This window comes from Excalfactoria chinensis, chromosome 3 (assembly GCF_039878825.1).
Source record: "Excalfactoria chinensis isolate bCotChi1 chromosome 3, bCotChi1.hap2, whole genome shotgun sequence".
NCBI classification, from domain to species: Eukaryota; Metazoa; Chordata; class Aves; order Galliformes; family Phasianidae; genus Excalfactoria; species Excalfactoria chinensis.
In genome coordinates, this window is record NC_092827.1 from 103112159 (window position 1) to 103129576 (window position 17418).

Sequence of the window (17418 nt, forward strand, 5' to 3'; positions counted from 1 at the left end):
AGTTCAGGTCTTCTGCATCCACTGGGTGTATGTTCAGTCATGTCAGGTCTGTCTACCTTTTATATGAGTAGAATGAAAACTGATGCTTTTTGGCTGTGTGTTGGTCATGTAGCAAGATCCTTTCAACCACAGTAGGGCAAAAGCAGTTCAAAGCAGTAAGAGTTAAGCTGGAAGCAGACAGGCTGTAAAGGAGGGGGTGTTTTTGCAAGTGACACTCAGTGTTCAAGAGTGTGTGCTGGGAAACTGTAATGTAAGACAAATGGTGATTTTTGATTTTGAATTCCATCACAACTTCCAATGACTGCGTATACACTATAGGTTTACTACTTCCCAGAAGGAAACACAGTCCTTATGTTGGTTGGCTCTTCATCAGTAACAAAGCCATGTATTTTGCTACCATGCTGTTTGCATATGAAACAAGAGTATAAAGACCATTTCTCTCACGTAAGAAATCAAACTGATTGCTCACATCTCACAAGAAAATCTATCTGTGAGCACTCTGTTTTCTGGTTTTCTAGTCTTGCAGTTGATGCCAAGACTAGTAGTCTAACATGAAAAGTCACAGGGTTACAAGCTGTTTGGACAATACCACTGTAGTCACTTCTGCTTGTCAACATGGAGACAGATGGATGAGAGCATTGTTCAGAGGTTGTTCAAAGGATACTGGTAGATATATTCAATTGAAAAACAGCTTCAGCTGTAAAATCTGCAAGATCCTACATGACAATCTTCAAGACCCACATGAGAATGTTTCTTCATATTGTATTAGAAACCAAATTCTGAATGAATATGTAAAATGCATACTCTGATGTTTGGTTTGGGGTTGGTGTCTTCGAGGTTTTATGAGCAGTGGTTTATTCTATGTATTTATTTGCTAAATGAGGCTGTTGGAAGTAAAATAAAAGCAAAGCATACCAAGTGTACCTTCTTTGTGCTCTTGTGCTCAAATACTCATACTGACTTTCCCTTGTTTTATTAGCAAGTCATACATGATAGTGTTATTAAACTGTCAATTCTTGCAAACTAGTTACTTCACAACTGTTTTGGGACATTACTGTTTTCAAAGTATATTGCAATGAACATTAGAATAGAATGAGGCAGTACGGGAATTCATCTGCAGCAATCAGGCAGTTCAGAACAATTGTGGAATTAGCAGTATTCCCCAGAAAGGTGAATTCTATTTTGAACTGCCCAGAAGGCAATCCTTTTGTAACTAAAGAAACTGACAATCTTTGTAATCCATGATAGCAGTGGCTGTGTTTGCAGCACAGGTACTAGTGGTAAAAAGTAATTATTCCCGTAGTCCACTAAGACACCCCTTCTCTCCCCTTCTCTCTTGTTTGTGTGACAGAGTACTTTTATTTCAGCATCATTTAAACTAGGGGCTGTGCTTTAAATACTGAAATGTGTTTTAATTGCTTTCTGATGCCAAAATCTGGAATTGCAAACGCTTGCAGAGAAGGAATAAAAAGAAGCTTATACAGTAGCATCCAGTTTGGGCAGTTAGTTTTTGAATTTGTATTTATAAAACTTTTATTTTGGAAAATTCAGATTCGTTATCTTTCTCTGTTTGAATATTTCATTATGGATTGTCAATGATTGTCCATTGCTGTGGATGAAACAAAATGTGTGCTATCTGTATCTGTGAGTATGACTGTGTCATACATAGGTTTTTGAAACTATGTGAATTGCTGTTTACTCTGGAAAACAAAAAAATGTTTAGGTAGTTTTCTTATAAAAATCATTTACATCACTCCTACCTTTAGCTATGGTTGCAAACTCAGTAGTTGTTTTGGGACTTTACTGTAAATTCAGCAATTCTTTTTTATCATAAACATCCTGTGAAGTGTCTGAAAGTAGTCTTCAGTTGGTCTTTGAACTTCTAAGCAATAAAAAACGTACAGTTGTTCACGTTTGCTGACAGTCTTAAGGATAAATGGGAAATGTTGATGTTTGGCTGAAACAAAAAATACAGAGAGCAGTGAATGAATGTATTGTGTTCAAAACCATTTTTTTTATGCTTACCACAGTTACATATGTTAATTTAAATGAAGTGGTGTGCTAGGGAAGAGTACTGGATATTTATTAGAGAAAGATAATTTTACATGTTTTTTCTCCTCTCCTTCCCTTCCCCCCCCCCCCCCCCCCTTTCTATCTCTAGGTCAATTGCAAAAGAGCTTGCAGACTGGCTTATCAGCAACAATGTAGTTGAACACATTTTTGGACCAAACATACACATTGAGGTTTGTATAAAATTATGTCTGTTATTTTTGGTGTAAATATCAAGGAGTAGCTTGTTCTAGTAAATCTTTCCTCAATATCTTTTCACTTTGCAGATCATCAAACAGTGCCAAGTGATTCTGAATTTTCTTGCAGCCGAAGGGAGACTTAGTACTCAACATACAGACTGTATTTGGGCTGCAGCACAGGTATATGTGATTTTATTTAATAATTGCAGAAGTAGTACAAAAATTGGAAAATGGCAAGGTACTTTTATTTCACATTCATAAAGTTGAGTTCCTTGAATTTTTCTTTATTTATTCTAATGTTTAGCTTACGACATTTTGAGTTAGGAAACTTTCAGTTTTTTCCATTAATTGCTAAGATTTTACTAATCTGTTTCTACTTACATAGAAGTCGTAGCATTTTCACCAAAAATAGGGACAAAGATTGTAATGTATTTCTTCTGCTGTTGTGGTAAGTTGTCTTGCCCCTTCTTCGTGTGACTTCCACTTCACTAGTTGGTAAGAATCAGGTGGTGAGAACTGCAGCAGTGAAGTTCACGGGTGTACTTCAGTGCTGGTGCTAAAGTCTATGGAATGCAGTAAGATTTTACTTTTTGCTTGCTAGGCCTGGAAACTCTGATAGGTTTTTTTTTTTTCCTTCAGAAAAATTTGTTATTAATTTTTTAAATTGTGGGGGCTTCTTTTTCCTTAGGAGATTTGAATACACTTATCAGGAAAAAAAATACACACAAAATAAAGGGCAGAACAGACATTTTACACAAGTTACAGTTGAAAGGTTTTTTTTCTTTTTCCTGTGTTCAGCAGTATTAGTGTCTGTTTAGTTTCATTCAAATACTGCTGTAAATATTCTGGAAACTCTGTAGTCCACTGTTGTTATGAAATTCAGCTAAAATGTTATTATGCTTACTATAATATTCACTCTAGCAGGTTTTAACAATTTTCAGTATTAGGTTAATAATGATTTCAGTTTGATGATGATGTCTCCTCATGTCAGAGATGGATGTTGATGATATGGCAGTAGAGGCTTATCCTTCTCGACAGTATTCACTACATTTTGTTGTCGTGTGACAGATGGCAGTAGAGGGGTAATCTGACAAAATCACATCTGACATGGAAGTGTGTATGAAGCAAAGGTGTGTCACTGAATTCCTCCATGCATAGAAGGTGGCACCCATTGACATTCATTGACACTTGCTGAAGATTTAATAGAGACCAAACAGTGCATGCAAACACCATGAGGCACAGGGTGGTGAGTTTCTGCAGTGGCAACAACTGAAACTGAAAGACAATCCATGTTCTAGATAGCAGTACAAGTGTGACATGCCGGCTTTTATTTGTTTGTGGCGAAAATGGACAGCTAATAGCAGAAGAATAGTGTTTTGCCACTGATAATTTGCTCTTTCCAATAGTGTCGTTATTCTCTTCATAGCTGTTGTTGCTTTTGTGGAAATAAATAGGAGGCATTACTTTTAGAGCATTTATGCACACTTAATCCACTTTGCTGTTCTCACACATGCAATAGTTCACGCTAGTGTTGGCACTCTAGATTTTTCTCTTACATTGTTCTAAGAATATAATTATCCATATGATATTTACTTTAAAGTTTGCGTATTGATATTTTCAAAATGTTTTTTGTATCAGAATTATGTTATGCTTGGATTACTTTATGTAAAAGTTTTAAACCTCTAACATCTGAAAGGATATCAGTTACGGACTAAAAGAGTCATAGAATCCTTAGAGTTGGAAGGGACCTTTGAAGGACGTGTAGTCCAAGACCTTGAACCATTTGTTTTTCATTTTTTCAAATATATATATATATATATTTACAAAAAATGAAACAAACAAAACCCCCTCTGAATTAAAACAGGTTATCTAAGAACTTTTCTGGTATTCATTGTGTTTAAATGCAACCTTGTATAGATCCCACATGATTTCATTCCAGTTTCAATAAATATAGGATGGGGCCTCTGTACCCCATGAACTCCTTACATAGATATTTCGTATTACAGGAAGGAGAAGTAAAATGAATAAATAAAGAAATAAACCACCCTTTTGTGGTATTTATGTGTTAACCAACATTAGCAATGTGTTTGTTTTTTTCTAAGAGCATCTTGTGATATTATTTTATTTTTTGAGTTACCAACATCCTTATGAACACAGTGAAACTCTTTGATCAGCATTTAACGTTGGAAATATTTATGCATACCGTCACATTTATACTTAAATAGCGTAGTTAGCTGTCATGTTTTTTGCCATCTGTTACCACAAAGAAAAGTCCTAAGCATGACAGTTCTCTCAGACTCACATTAATCTGTTTATTTGTACTACACACTTGCTTGCTTGTCAGTTAATCGTTGTAAATACTATTCTCTCAAGATTTGACATATTCACTCATATTTCAGATGTTTTCTTTAAATTAAACTGCAAACGTAATTCTTTTGCCCAAAGCTCCTACCAGAACTAAAACTGAAGAAAATACGTGGTGGTTTACATCTGATATCAATAGACTTTGCATGCTTTTGGAGCTATTAGACAAATGTTTATTAAGAATTTGTGCAAAGAAGATGTTTAATCCTTTCAATTTTATCCATATTTTTTTTTTCAGTGAAACTTGTTATATTCTCTGTTTGTACATTGTAGCTAAAGCATTGCAGTCGTTACATACACGATTTGTTTCCTTCTTTGATCAAAAACTTGGACCCTGTCCCACTTAGGCACCTTCTTAACCTAGTCTCGACTCTTCATCCAAGTGCTCACACTGAACAGGTAAAGATGTACAAAATTACTGTAACAAGAAATTATGTTAGTATTTTAATTAGGAGTTATGTGTTTATCATTCAAAAGGAAAGCGTGAAAGTAATATTCACTAATGCATAAAAGAGCAATGTACATGAGTAAAACTATCATGTTTCTTCAAGTATTGTTTTTTTGCTTCACAATTACAGCTTTTTTCAGAGGCTTTTAAAATCTGCATAATCACAAATAGTATTATTTATTATAAAAATATTAAGTATATGTAATAGTCTATACAAGAAGTTAAAAATGTTCTATACTGTATTTCTTTCTTTTTCCATTTGTTTATTTTGATGCATTTATTTTTAGTGTTGGCATACTGAAAGATTAACCTTTGCATACAAAACCTCCTGCTTCTTAATGGCGCTGTTACCTGGTTTTCTTTGTAGACGTTGTATTTGGCATCAATGCTTATAAAAGCCCTGTGGAACAATGCACTAGCAGCTAAAGCTCAGCTGTCCAAACAAAGCTCTTTTGCATCTTTACTCAGTACTAATCTACCTATAGGAAACAAAAAAGGTATGTATTTATCCCATTCAATATGGTAGTTAAAGTTTTAATTTATGTCTCCTGCTTTTTCACTTGAAATATTTAAAAAAGAAAGAAGAGAAAAAGAAAGGAAAGGAAGGGAAGGGAAAGGAAAAGGGAAGGGAAGAGAAGGGAAAGGTGCTTCCAAAAGCTTTATACTGTAGTTCAACTAACTTTTAGTGCTCATCTTTATGAATGATGGGCAGCTATAGACTGGCAAAAAGAATCTGAGTTACTGATTTTCCATTCTGCTTTTTTTTTTTCCCCAGAAGAGGATCTCAGAAGAGCAGCCCCTTCACCTTGTAAGTACAGATTTAGCAGAAGACAACGATTTTATACATTCGATGCTATGTTTTTATAGAGCCATAGAATTTGAGTAGAAAAGATAGTACAAGTGTGAAACTATATATTTTTTAAAATTAAATGAAAATTATATTTAGAGTAGAATCCAGCCAGGTGATGTATCCATTTTACATACTGTCACAAAAAGATAACAGAATATAAATCTTGTCGTGAAGTGCATAGTTTATTTAAAAGAATTTTTAGTGTTGAGGCATTCAGGATGTTTGAGTTGTCTTCCTTGTTCAAATGTTTGTGGGTAGAATGCTTTTCATTTCAACATATGAAGCAGATTTATGAATATATGCATTCCAATTAACACATAGTACAAATTAACTAGGAAACATGATTTTGAAATAGGGTCACCAGCAGCTAGCCCTCAGAGTAGTGACAACAGCGACACCCATCAGAGTGGAGGCAGTGATATTGAAATGGAGGAGCAGCTTATTAACAGAACAAAACATGTACAGCAGCAACTTTCAGATACAGAGGTAAGCGTGATAAATTTTAGTCTGCCAATTTTGTTGCTGAATTGCCTATTACTAGCTTTGGAGATATATTTTTTTTTCTGTACTTTTTTCAGAAGTTGAACAGTTTTTCCTTGAGTGAAAAAATGCTCTGATGTATGTTTTGTATGCAGAAGTGGGGAACCTTTAGTTGTAGTCCATATCTTCTTGGTCAGATGCTGGAATGGAGGTGGTGACAAGGGAGGTGGTGGGATCACTGCCCCTGGGGGTGTTACAGAAATGTTTAGATGTTGTATTGAGGGTTGTTGTTTAGTGGGAAATATCGGTGGTAGGTGGGCAGTTGAACTGGATGATCTTGAAGGTCTTTTCCAAATTTGGTGATTCTTTGATTCTGTGCAATGACCACAGCCTTCTGTTATACAAGAATTAAGCTCTTATATTTGAGTTTTGCACAGAGGATTTTGTCACTGGCAATGGAACTGGAAAATTAAAAAAAAAATCCCTGAAAAAAATGTAATAAGACTTTGGGTCTGACACGTGTCGTTGTAAAGGAAGAATAATATTTGGATGATGATTGTTGATTTTGTATTTTCAATGGTGTTTTGTTTTCCCATCAATCTGGAAAAAAATAAATAAATCAGGAATCCATGCAAGGAAGCTCTGATGAGACAGCGAACAGCGGTGAGGATGGCAGTAGTGGTCCTGGTAGTAGCAGTGGCCACAGTGATGGATCCAGTAATGAGGCCAACTCCAGTCACGCAAGCCAGTCTGCTGAAAGTCCTGGCAGCGAAGTGCAGTCTGAAGACATTGCAGATATTGAAGCTCTCAAAGAGGAGGAGGATGAAGAGGAGGAAGATAGGAATCATAATCCCCAGAAGAACAGTAGGAGCAGGAAACTGGAATCACAAACAGACATTTGTCTGGGAGACTCACAAGGGGCATCGGAGAGAAGCAGTGCAAATAATGGGACAGGAAAGGACCGTGTTTTTAATAATGATTCTGTAACACCCGTGGATAATCGAATCAGAATACTGGATGCCTGTTCCCATGCTGAGGATGCAGACCATGACATGACAGGGGAAATGAGCACTGCTCGCATTTCTCAAGGGTCTCAAGATTCTTGTATAACACATACAGGAGACTTCCTTGGTGAAACTATTGGAAATGAACTGTTTAACTGTCGACAGTTCATTGGTCCACAGCATCACCACCATCATCATCATCACCACCATCATCACGATGGGTAGGTAGCTTGATATTTCTCCGGATTTCTCCTATAAAAGAAATAGAGACGTCAGCAAGTTATTCAAATTGGAAATTTCAGTCGTTGTTTTTCTATACTCCAGGATAATTTTGCCTGACAGGGATGGTAGTTATCACAGATAGTTATATAGTAATCTCTTTTGTTAATGTGACTAGTTTTTGATAGAGTTTTTGTATTAAATTAAGTAGAATAATACTGAGTGTAATGTTAAAGTTGTTCTGTAGAATGCCGTTATTTAGCTAATGTTAGAGAAGTCAGCGAGGTCATGATGATGGAGGGACCTTTAATTTGTTTATAGTTGTTTCTCAGATTCGTAGGAAAATCTGTTATTCAGATGACACAGCCTGATTTAGCTGGAGGGAGATAACAGTTAAATTACTTTAGTTATATGTTGTAATACATGTACAAGCTATGTGTTGAATAAATTGACTGTATAGTAATGCTTCTGTTTTCTTCTAGAAGATGCTTTAACTCTCATCTAATTAGTTTGCTATAAAGAACTTGATATTGTCAGTTATAATGTTTCTCCTTTACAGGCATATGGTCGATGATATGCTCAGTGCAGATGATGTCAGTTGCAGTAGTTCTCAAGTCAGTGCGAAATCAGAGAAAAACATGGCTGACTTTGATGGAGAAGAGTCTGGCTGTGAAGAAGAGCTTGTACAGATTAATTCACATGCAGAGCTAACATCTCATCTTCAGCAGCATCTTCCCAATCTGGCCTCTATTTATCATGAACATCTTAGTCAAGGTAAGAGTAATAAAAGAACAAATAAACATTGTACTTCCATCTCAGTTTTGTATAATTTTAAAGTAGTCTCTAATAAATATAATAATCAAATTATTTTAACCATACATGTGTGCTATTGTGTATAAAAAAGTAGTTTCCCAAAGAAAATACAATTTATTCTCTGAGGAATTCATTTTTGTATCATGTTAGATACAGCTGTGTTAAGCTTTTCTTTTTTTCTTTTTTTACTTTTTTAAATATCTGCTGGAGCTTTTCATGCAAGTTTAAACAAGGGCACTTAAGAGACTTGACAAGTTTTATTAAAGGAAAGTGCTACTGAAATGCTACTAACATTTTTTTCTCCTGAAACCTGACTTTTGTTTTGGTGGGTGAATCTTACAGTGATTTTATAGATCTGTCATCTTAATTGAATTAACCATAATGGGCTGCACAAAGGATAACTTCTGCAAAATGAGTTAAAGTACAACTGAGAAGCTCTCATAAAAGGTCATTTTATGCTACTTTAACTTTTACTGGCAAATCTTTTACTGTTCTTCAGGGTGCAGTTTCAGATGCCATTTATACAGCTTTGCAAGAATTGTGTTATCTTTACATATGCTTTTGTAGTAGCTTTGCTCACAGTTTTATCCATCTTTTAAATATCATGCGGGGGGGGGGGGTGGGGTGGTATGTGAAGGGGTTTGTGAAGGGTTTGAAATATTTTGCTGTTTTTCACTGGTCTGGCAGAACCAAGTTTACTTTCTTCCAGTGGTCAGGAAAAGCAGCACTGTTTGTGTCTTTTCTTGAAAGGTGGTTGAGTGTTTCTTCTTTAGGCACAGTATTTCCTGTTATCTGAAACTGAACTATAATTTTAGATGCCGAAAATTAAGAAAGATACCTGTTTCAGAATGACATAGTGGGATATGCTGCTAAAACTTCCTAGTTAAACGTGTTCTAAATTGGCATTTTTTTTCCCATATATATTGTATGTTTTACTGAAGATTCAAATTATTATTTGAGCCTGAAGTCTTCAGTGCAGGTTATTTTTGACACACATAATGTTGCACATATAATTAATGCTCTGCACGCAATCTAAAATTCCAACTTGACTTTGCTGTTAAATGGAAGTAATGTCAAATGGTAGATAAATGAATGATGCCAGCTGTGATCACATGCAAGAAAGAAAACATCTATCACTGTTATGAAAATTGTGATGAGTTTCTAAAATAATACACTTCAATACTCTATCATATAAAATTTGGTTTTTTTCCTGTTTTAAACAGATTTAGGATATATGAATGTGAAAGGAATTTGTTGAAATGTGCTTCTTTTTTTTTGCTTTCCAGCAATAGTAGTTAAAAAGATACCTCCCTTCAATCCACAGTGCTACGTAAAAGCTTAAGAAATGTTGATATGAACTAAATTTAATTCAATTAATTAGATGTAATTAAATGAAACAGGAATTGCGCCTATATCTGCTAAGTAGTGATTTTGTTGCACCTGCACTGTTTTGTTGCATGTGAATATTACCTTAACTGCCCTGATGACTTCTTGCGCTGTCATGACGTTTTGCCTTTCTTCTAAAAAATCATATTGCAAAAAAGGCTGTGATTGTTTTGTTGCTGTATGCATTTGAAAATAGTCAAATGTAAAAATAAACCATGTTGTTCATGCACTGAGGGAATAATGTTTAGATAGTTCCTTCTAGTTGTTCAGTAATGGTCTTTATATTTTGTTCAGGACCAGCAGTTCATAAACATCAATATAATAGCAGTGCAGTGACGGACATTAATTTGGATAATGTTTGTAAGAAAGGAAATACCCTTTTGTGGGATCTGGTCCAGGATGAAGATGCAGTAAGTTGAATACCAGAAAAGAGTACTTTTTTTAAAGAAAATAGATACATGTTATTCAGTGACCTTTCTTTCTACTTGCTGTAGATTCATCTTTCTGAAGGGTTAATAAATGAAGCAGAGAAGCTGCTCTGTTCTTTAGTATGCTGGTTCACTGACAGACAGATTCGAATGAGATTTATTGAAGGCTGCTTAGAAAATTTAGCAAACAACAGGTAACTGAAATTATATTTTTTACATTTATACCTTTTTTTCAACATATTTAGGAAAGCCAAGTTGAGTATATCAGTTACTTAATTTTACAGGAAGGCAAGTTGAAACAGAAGTGGAAATACATATGTATTTTTTTCTTAAGCGCTACAAATATATCTGCTGTCCCATTCTCCTATTCTGTCAGCATCCTGAATTTCTCATGTTCTTGCATTTGTCTGTTCTCCCTTTTAGCAGAGGTCACTGCCTTTCTACCAGTTGGTAAAATCAAGTCCACTTCTTAAGCAGTTGAGTACAAATTCTCATGCTCTAGTGTAAGCATTTGAAACTGAATATTTAAATTTTGCATTTAAGTGACTGATGAACAGACGAGTTTCTATACACCAAGTCTGTTATGGGATTTAATTTCTGTGAAGAAGCAGCTAGAGGTTGAAGATGTACCTTGGCCTTAATTCCTTTAATGCCAGCCAAAATTGTAGGATTGTACAGATCAAAGACTGGCAAAATGGTAATTCTGTTGATTCATCAAGTCAGCTGCTGGATAAACACTTGCAGTGTTTCTTATTACCTTTCCCCTAAGAACTGTATTTGTGAAATAATCTACAAGTATACGGAAATGCTAATAGGCATGTGGAGATAGGAATTCCTGGCATTGAAGTTGACATCTACAAACTGTTTACATACTTCTTGAGTTTTTGCAAACAGTTGTCCTATAGTACACACCATTGTTAATCTGCTTTGACTTTTGAAGGAAGATTGATTTCTACTCTCTCATCTGTAGGAAAAATATATTCATTTTGCTGAAAATTCTGAAGATATGTATTATGAACATCAAAAATAAGAATTTACCTTCTGAAATTTAGATACTTTAGAATAAGTGAAATGCATACTGTTTTGTTCCAGTACTTCTCTAACAGCTCTTTGTGTAAGGTATGACACGTAAACATTTTGAAGTTCAGATACAGAAAACAGTTAAAACTTTGTGCTGATGTTTTCATATACTTTCAGTTAGCGATGCTGCTCATGGAAAAGAAGCTTCATAAAGTAATTCTAATGCTACTTTAATTCTTTAACAGTCATATTATAGTAATTCTTTCTCTCTCCTTTAGATCAGTAGTAGTTTCACTCCGTCTTCTTCCAAAGTTATTTGGTACATTTCAGCAATTTGGGAGCAGTTATGATACACATTGGATAACAATGTAAGTAGATTCCTTACAAACACACAAAAACAACAGAAATAATGACACTTAGGTGACTGCTTTGAGGCTTGCTCTTCCAGTGTGGTCCAAATTAATAACGACCTAAGATGAAAGTTTGTCAGATATCGGGCACAGTTGTATAAATGCATCTAATCAGGCCTGGTTTTATTTCTCATAAGTACTGCTCACTGCTCTCACACTCTCACTGCTCTAAGATGAGGACTAATTTAATATTACACTTTTTTTTTACCGTTTTCTCCTAAACCCAGTCAAAATCTTGTCAGATGCTACTGGACATGCAGTAACAGTGTATTGTAAAATGATGTAGTAACATGATGAGCCCTTGAATCCCTCAAGGGCAGGGAGGTCTTGACAAAATAAAGGACTGGGCAATCACCAACCACATGAGGGCAGCCCTGCAGAAAGGGATCTGAGGGTTCCAGTTGATGGCAAGTTGAATGTGGGGTTAGCATTGTGTCCTTGAATCATAACAACTTACTATACCCTGGGGGACCCAGCACTACCAGCCAGATGAGTGGAGGAGTTGTCACCTCTGCTCTGTGTTGTGTGACCTTACCTCCAGAACCGGGTGCGGATTTGGGCACCACAATATAAGTAGGATATAGAACTGTTAGAGGGTGTGTCTAAGAGAAATTTGCAAAGATAGGGAAGGGTATGGAGGGAAAGAGGTGTGAGAAGTGACTGAGGTTCTTTGATTTAACACGGAACTGAGCAGGCTGAGAGGAGGCCTCATGGCAGCTGCAGCTCCTACAGGGAGCAGAGGGGAAGCACAAAGCTCTGCTGTCTGGGGACAGTGACAGGGCCCGAGGGAATGGCATGGAGCTGCATCAGGAGAAGGCCAAGGGAAGGTTAAGGAAAGGCTCTGCCACGCGGGGCAGTTGCATGGAACAGGTCCCAGGGTAATGGGCACAGCCCTGAGCTTCTGGATCTCAGGGAGCATTGGGAGAAGGCTCTCATACGTTGGGTTTGGGTTTTAAGTGGTGCAGTGTGGAGCCAGGAGTTGGACTTGGTGATCCATTTTTGTAGGTCCTTTCCAAATTGAGGATTTTTTATGAAAGAATTGTTCTGTTGTGATTGTATATCAAATGATTCTAAGTATTAAAGTGGTTTATAAGAAAGTCTTTGAAGTGTAAAAATATGTCTCATAGCATTCCTTATTAGGGTAAGCAGCAAGTCCATACTCCTTCTATCAGCATTATTTCTTGGTATTTTTAATATGGCATTGAAATATCTGTCCAGTTCTGGTTTTTGGCTTTATCTTTTGCTGAATATGGGACTTGTTTAGGAACAAGGATGGGTTGAATAGGGATTGTTCTTTGTCAAGCTTTTGCCTGACCTCAATAACTCTGCTGCGGAACCTTGCAGGTGAAAAGGAAAAATGGAGTGCTGTAGTGAAAAAATCTTCTTAATTTATGGTAGACGGAAAGTACAAAATTAAAGTTGTTCTTGTGTATATGAATGTTTCAGAAAAGCTGTCTATTTTCTGTAGCTATTCTGGTAATTTTAAGCAGGCCGTAACACTTTCTGCCTTCTAAATTTACACAGGTGGGCAGAAAAGGAACTTAATATGATGAAACTTTTCTTTGATAATTTGGTGCACTACATCCAGGCAGTCAGGGAGGGACGACATAAATATGCATTGTAAGTACACAACTGACTTTGTTTGGTATTTCATGATTTTAAGCATTCTTTACTGCTTTTCTTCTTCAGATGTTTTTGAGAACTTTTTTTTTTTTTTTTTCTTAAATATATATATATTCTAGATACTAGATATTAGAAAGAAATTCTTTACTGTGAGGGTGATGGGACACTGCAGCAGGTTGCCCGTTGAGGTTGTAAATTCCCCCTCTGTGGAAGCATTCAAGGTCAGGCTGGGTGGAGCTTTTGAACAACCTGGTCTAGGGGTAGTAAGGGGTCCTTACTTATAGCAAGGGGGGTTGGAACTAGATGATCTTAAAGGTCCCTTTGAACCCAAACCATTCTATGATTTTATGGTTCTATATTGCATCACTTCTATATGATGCAGTATTTTTATTTACATGACCTGGCATGTAAAATTTGCGAAACACGTAGAACTAACTAAAACTGTATGAAGCCCAAACTGCTATGATTCTGTATTGACTTTAAAATGCTTAGACAGGGAAAGATCTATAAAAAATAATTAGATTTTAAATATTTCTCTTTTCGTAAAACAAACAAACAAACAAAAACCCAAAAACAAAAACAGTAACTTCTGTCATTTTTTTTACAGACACGATTTTGATTATTTACAGATGATTTGAGGATTTTAGAACTGCAAAGGAAGTTAAATGAGTGTGATATTATAAAACTATTCAAATATTTCAATTTTAATATGTTATTGTTAGCCTTTACAGTAGTGCTTCTGTTTTAACACACTCATCCACACTTTCTAGTGTATATGCATAAAATTAGGTGTATATGCATGAGTGATAAAAATTTCTAGCTTCCCAATCCGAGAGGACAAGACTATTCCAGTTTTGACAATTTTTGAATCCTTTATGTACTATTACATTGAATATTTCACTAATGAGAAATTAATTCCAAAGCTGTTAGAAAGTGAACTGCTTTAAATTCAGGCTAGATAGTACATTGTTCTACTCCTTTAACTATTACATGTATAGCTTATAAACTGGAATAAAATCAGAATTTTTACATAGGTTATAAAAATATTTTTATAAAGTGTATGTACCAGATGTAATCACGGCTTCATTGTGTAAATATCAGCTTTTTAAAGTTGCAAAAAAGAGCTAAGGTAAGCTCCTGCAAGGCGCTAATGATAAAACGATATGTTTTAATTGGACTGTATGCAAAAACAATAGCAAATGAAACAAACAAACAAACAAAAAAAAAAAAAAAAGAATAATATAAATAAAGACATAAATAAAAGCCTTAAGACCCCTACTGTTTCTTGTTTGGTAGCATATTTAATGGAAGGCTAGATTATATACTGAACTGGAAGTTCAGAATAAGTTTATAAGAAAAAAATGTACTTTTGGGAGGAATATGCATGAGTGGGGAAAAAGTTATGACAAGCAAATAACCTGTCTTTCTTATACCAATATAAATCTTAGATATAGCCACAGTGCGGAAGTTCAAGTTCGTCTTCAGTTCTTGACTTGTGTGTTTTCAACTCTAGGATCACCAGATCATTTCAGTAAGTATTTCAGCTTATCATATAAGAGAAGCACCTCACCATAAGGCTTACATACTTCTTAATAATCGTTGATATTTTAAATAAAAAAGACATTGTAAAAGGTATGCTTCTAAGTAATCTACAGTACTGCTTCAAAAGAAGATTTTGGTTTCTTTTGCTGATAGACAGAACCAACACTGGAATGAATTTAGATTCTCTTGCCAGTCTGCAAGAACAAGATGTTTCATTCTCTTACATTTTAGTTTTCTGAATTATTTCTGATTATAGTAGTTTCTGAAATGAAGAGAGTATATATGCTGTATTTGTAGGTTTACGTTCATGTCCATAAAGTTTTCAGAGGTCTTGTACTGAAGAACACTGAATGTAAGATATTACACCAAAAAGGGATTTTTTAATTAATATTTTAATGCTGCCAAAAACAGTTTATTCTCCTTGTAGGATCTTTTGCAGAAACGGTAATCTGTAGTGATAGTGATCTGTACATGCACTGAAATCTTTTCATTCAGTAAGATTAAAACTAATTTATTTATTTATTTATTTATTTATTTATTGTGCCAATATTTTTTATTTTGTTATGCAGCATATGGACTTAGAATCTGAACATAATTTTTTGTTCTGTTAAGCTTTGGAGGCGTACCCTTACTCCTAAACTTGTTTGGACATTCTCTTCTTAAGCTCTTTTAAACTAGTAGCATTCAGTTATTGTCTCAGCATCAGCTCTGTATAGGTTGAGTTGATTGTATATTTAAGTGATTTATTTAAATAAATGAAGATTATTGAAGTAGTCTCACAATCAGTAGTCAAAGTCAGCAGACATTGGTTGGCTTGTTCTTCTGGTCATTGGAATAGAGAGTGAGGGAGGGAATGAGAGTATCTGTAGCCAAGAGAGAATATAATAAAATAGCAACTTGTAGCAACATATTTGTTATTGTATACTGAAAGTATTTTGAGCCATTTTAGTTTCACAGATGTCTATATGTCATGTGGGGAAATAAGTCCTTTCAGAAAAACAGTGAGTTTTATATGAAATAGTTACAGAGGTACTATTTCCAGCCACTGTCTCAATACCCAACTCAAAGCTTGTGTTCAGTAATCATTTATGAACTGAGAAGCAACTTGCTAATTGGTATAAAATCCTACGTCAGCTCATAGTACTCTGTGATTTGGTAGAAACTGGCAGAATTAATGACTAAAAAGTTTGACTGATTGCCCAATCTGAAAAGAGGAAAAGTGTGATTTCTCGTTGGTATGTGATTGTTCTGATTTTTCTGACTTTTTTGGATTTTGTATTATATTTAGGTATTTGATGGTATTTGACTGGAGTATTTAATAATACTTCCCTAATTGTAGGGTTGAGTTTAGAACAAGTGGACATATTGTGGCACTGCTTAGTAGAAGATTCTGAATGTTATGATGATGCACTACACTGGTTCTTGAATCAAGTACGAAGTAAAGATCAGCATGCTATGGGTATGGAAACTTACAAACATCTTTTCTTGGAAAAGGTACGCAGAGAGTTAATTGCAACCTTGATCATTCTAATGTTTCTTTCCATATATGTTTCTTTCCACTGTTTAAAGTATTGTTAATGGTTTCTGTGAACTATATCATTTCAGTACTATCAGAGGATTGTACTTGCTATGCAAAAGATTTTTTTATTTTTTTTTTTTTTCTAATTGGACAGAAGATGGGAGAGGGGATTGGCATGAATTGTTTTTGCTTTAATATTTATTGCAGTGCTTCTTTGAGAATAGCTTTTTGTTTATCTGAAGCTAGGTAGCATTTCAATTTGTATGTTGTTTCGTTTTTTTTTTTTTAAAGCCACCAAAAATTCTAATTTCCCATGTGATATACAGCCATCTGACCAAAAACAAGCAGTCAAGCTTTTCTGCTCTTTGGGAGGGGTATTTAAATCTCATCCACAAATTCACTGAAAATACAAACATGCTGTAGTAGAGGTAATCGCAAGGGATCCCATTCATTTTAACAGATTGTACTATAGCCTGTTGAAACAGATTGTACAGTAAGTAATGTATTCTAGTTCTTTCTTAGTATTAAACAGTTTAAGACTACTTTTTGCAAATGTATGATTTTTTTTCACTTAGGTTCCTTGTATGCTATCTAGTTGGTCTGCTGTTGATACATTAAGCAGCTAATGTTGCAATAGTAATCTTTGTTCCTTCAGCACTGCTACAGTCAGTCGAAATCAGTGATAGAGGAAAGGAGATTTTTAAAGCTGATTGTAGTCAATTATCTGTGCTATATATAAAATTCAGTGTCATCTTTTATGTTAATACATTTCATTATTTTCCATACTAAAGAGTATTTATTTTATTTAGATGCCACAACTAAAACCTGAAACTATTAGTATGACTGGACTAAATCTATTCCAGCATCTGTGCAATTTGGCTCGATTGGCTACTAGTACATATGATGGTGGCTCTAACTCAGAGGTAAGCCTTGATCCTGTGCACAAGTTTTGATTCTTTCTGAGGAAAGGAAACCTACTTTTCTTGTCTGCAGCTGTACTTATCTTGAGAACATATTGGTTTGAAAGTTGTTTACTGGTTTGAAGCACCTTGTTACGGTCTGT

The 17418-nt window shown here is 35.1% G+C and overlaps 1 protein-coding gene across 4 annotated transcripts in view; it reads left to right on the plus strand.

Moving 5' to 3' along the window:
* Positions 1–17418, plus strand: part of USP34 (ubiquitin specific peptidase 34) — a 130517-nt gene that overhangs the window by 48530 nt on the left and 64569 nt on the right. For 3 of the 4 annotated variants that reach the window (XM_072331279.1, XM_072331277.1, XM_072331280.1), the window contains 15 exons: positions 2162–2243; positions 2337–2429; positions 4887–5012; positions 5429–5558; positions 5837–5869; positions 6267–6397; positions 7015–7616; positions 8174–8388; positions 10108–10223; positions 10308–10435; positions 11540–11629; positions 13196–13291; positions 14743–14825; positions 16176–16330; positions 17165–17278. In XM_072331279.1, coding sequence (XP_072187380.1) covers positions 2162–2243; positions 2337–2429; positions 4887–5012; positions 5429–5558; positions 5837–5869; positions 6267–6397; positions 7015–7616; positions 8174–8388; positions 10108–10223; positions 10308–10435; positions 11540–11629; positions 13196–13291; positions 14743–14825; positions 16176–16330; positions 17165–17278 — 2194 coding nt within the window. The remainder of the gene's footprint in view (positions 1–2161; positions 2244–2336; positions 2430–4886; positions 5013–5428; positions 5559–5836; positions 5870–6266; positions 6398–7014; positions 7617–8173; positions 8389–10107; positions 10224–10307; positions 10436–11539; positions 11630–13195; positions 13292–14742; positions 14826–16175; positions 16331–17164; positions 17279–17418) is intronic. The other variant, XM_072331278.1, reaches the window with a different exon arrangement.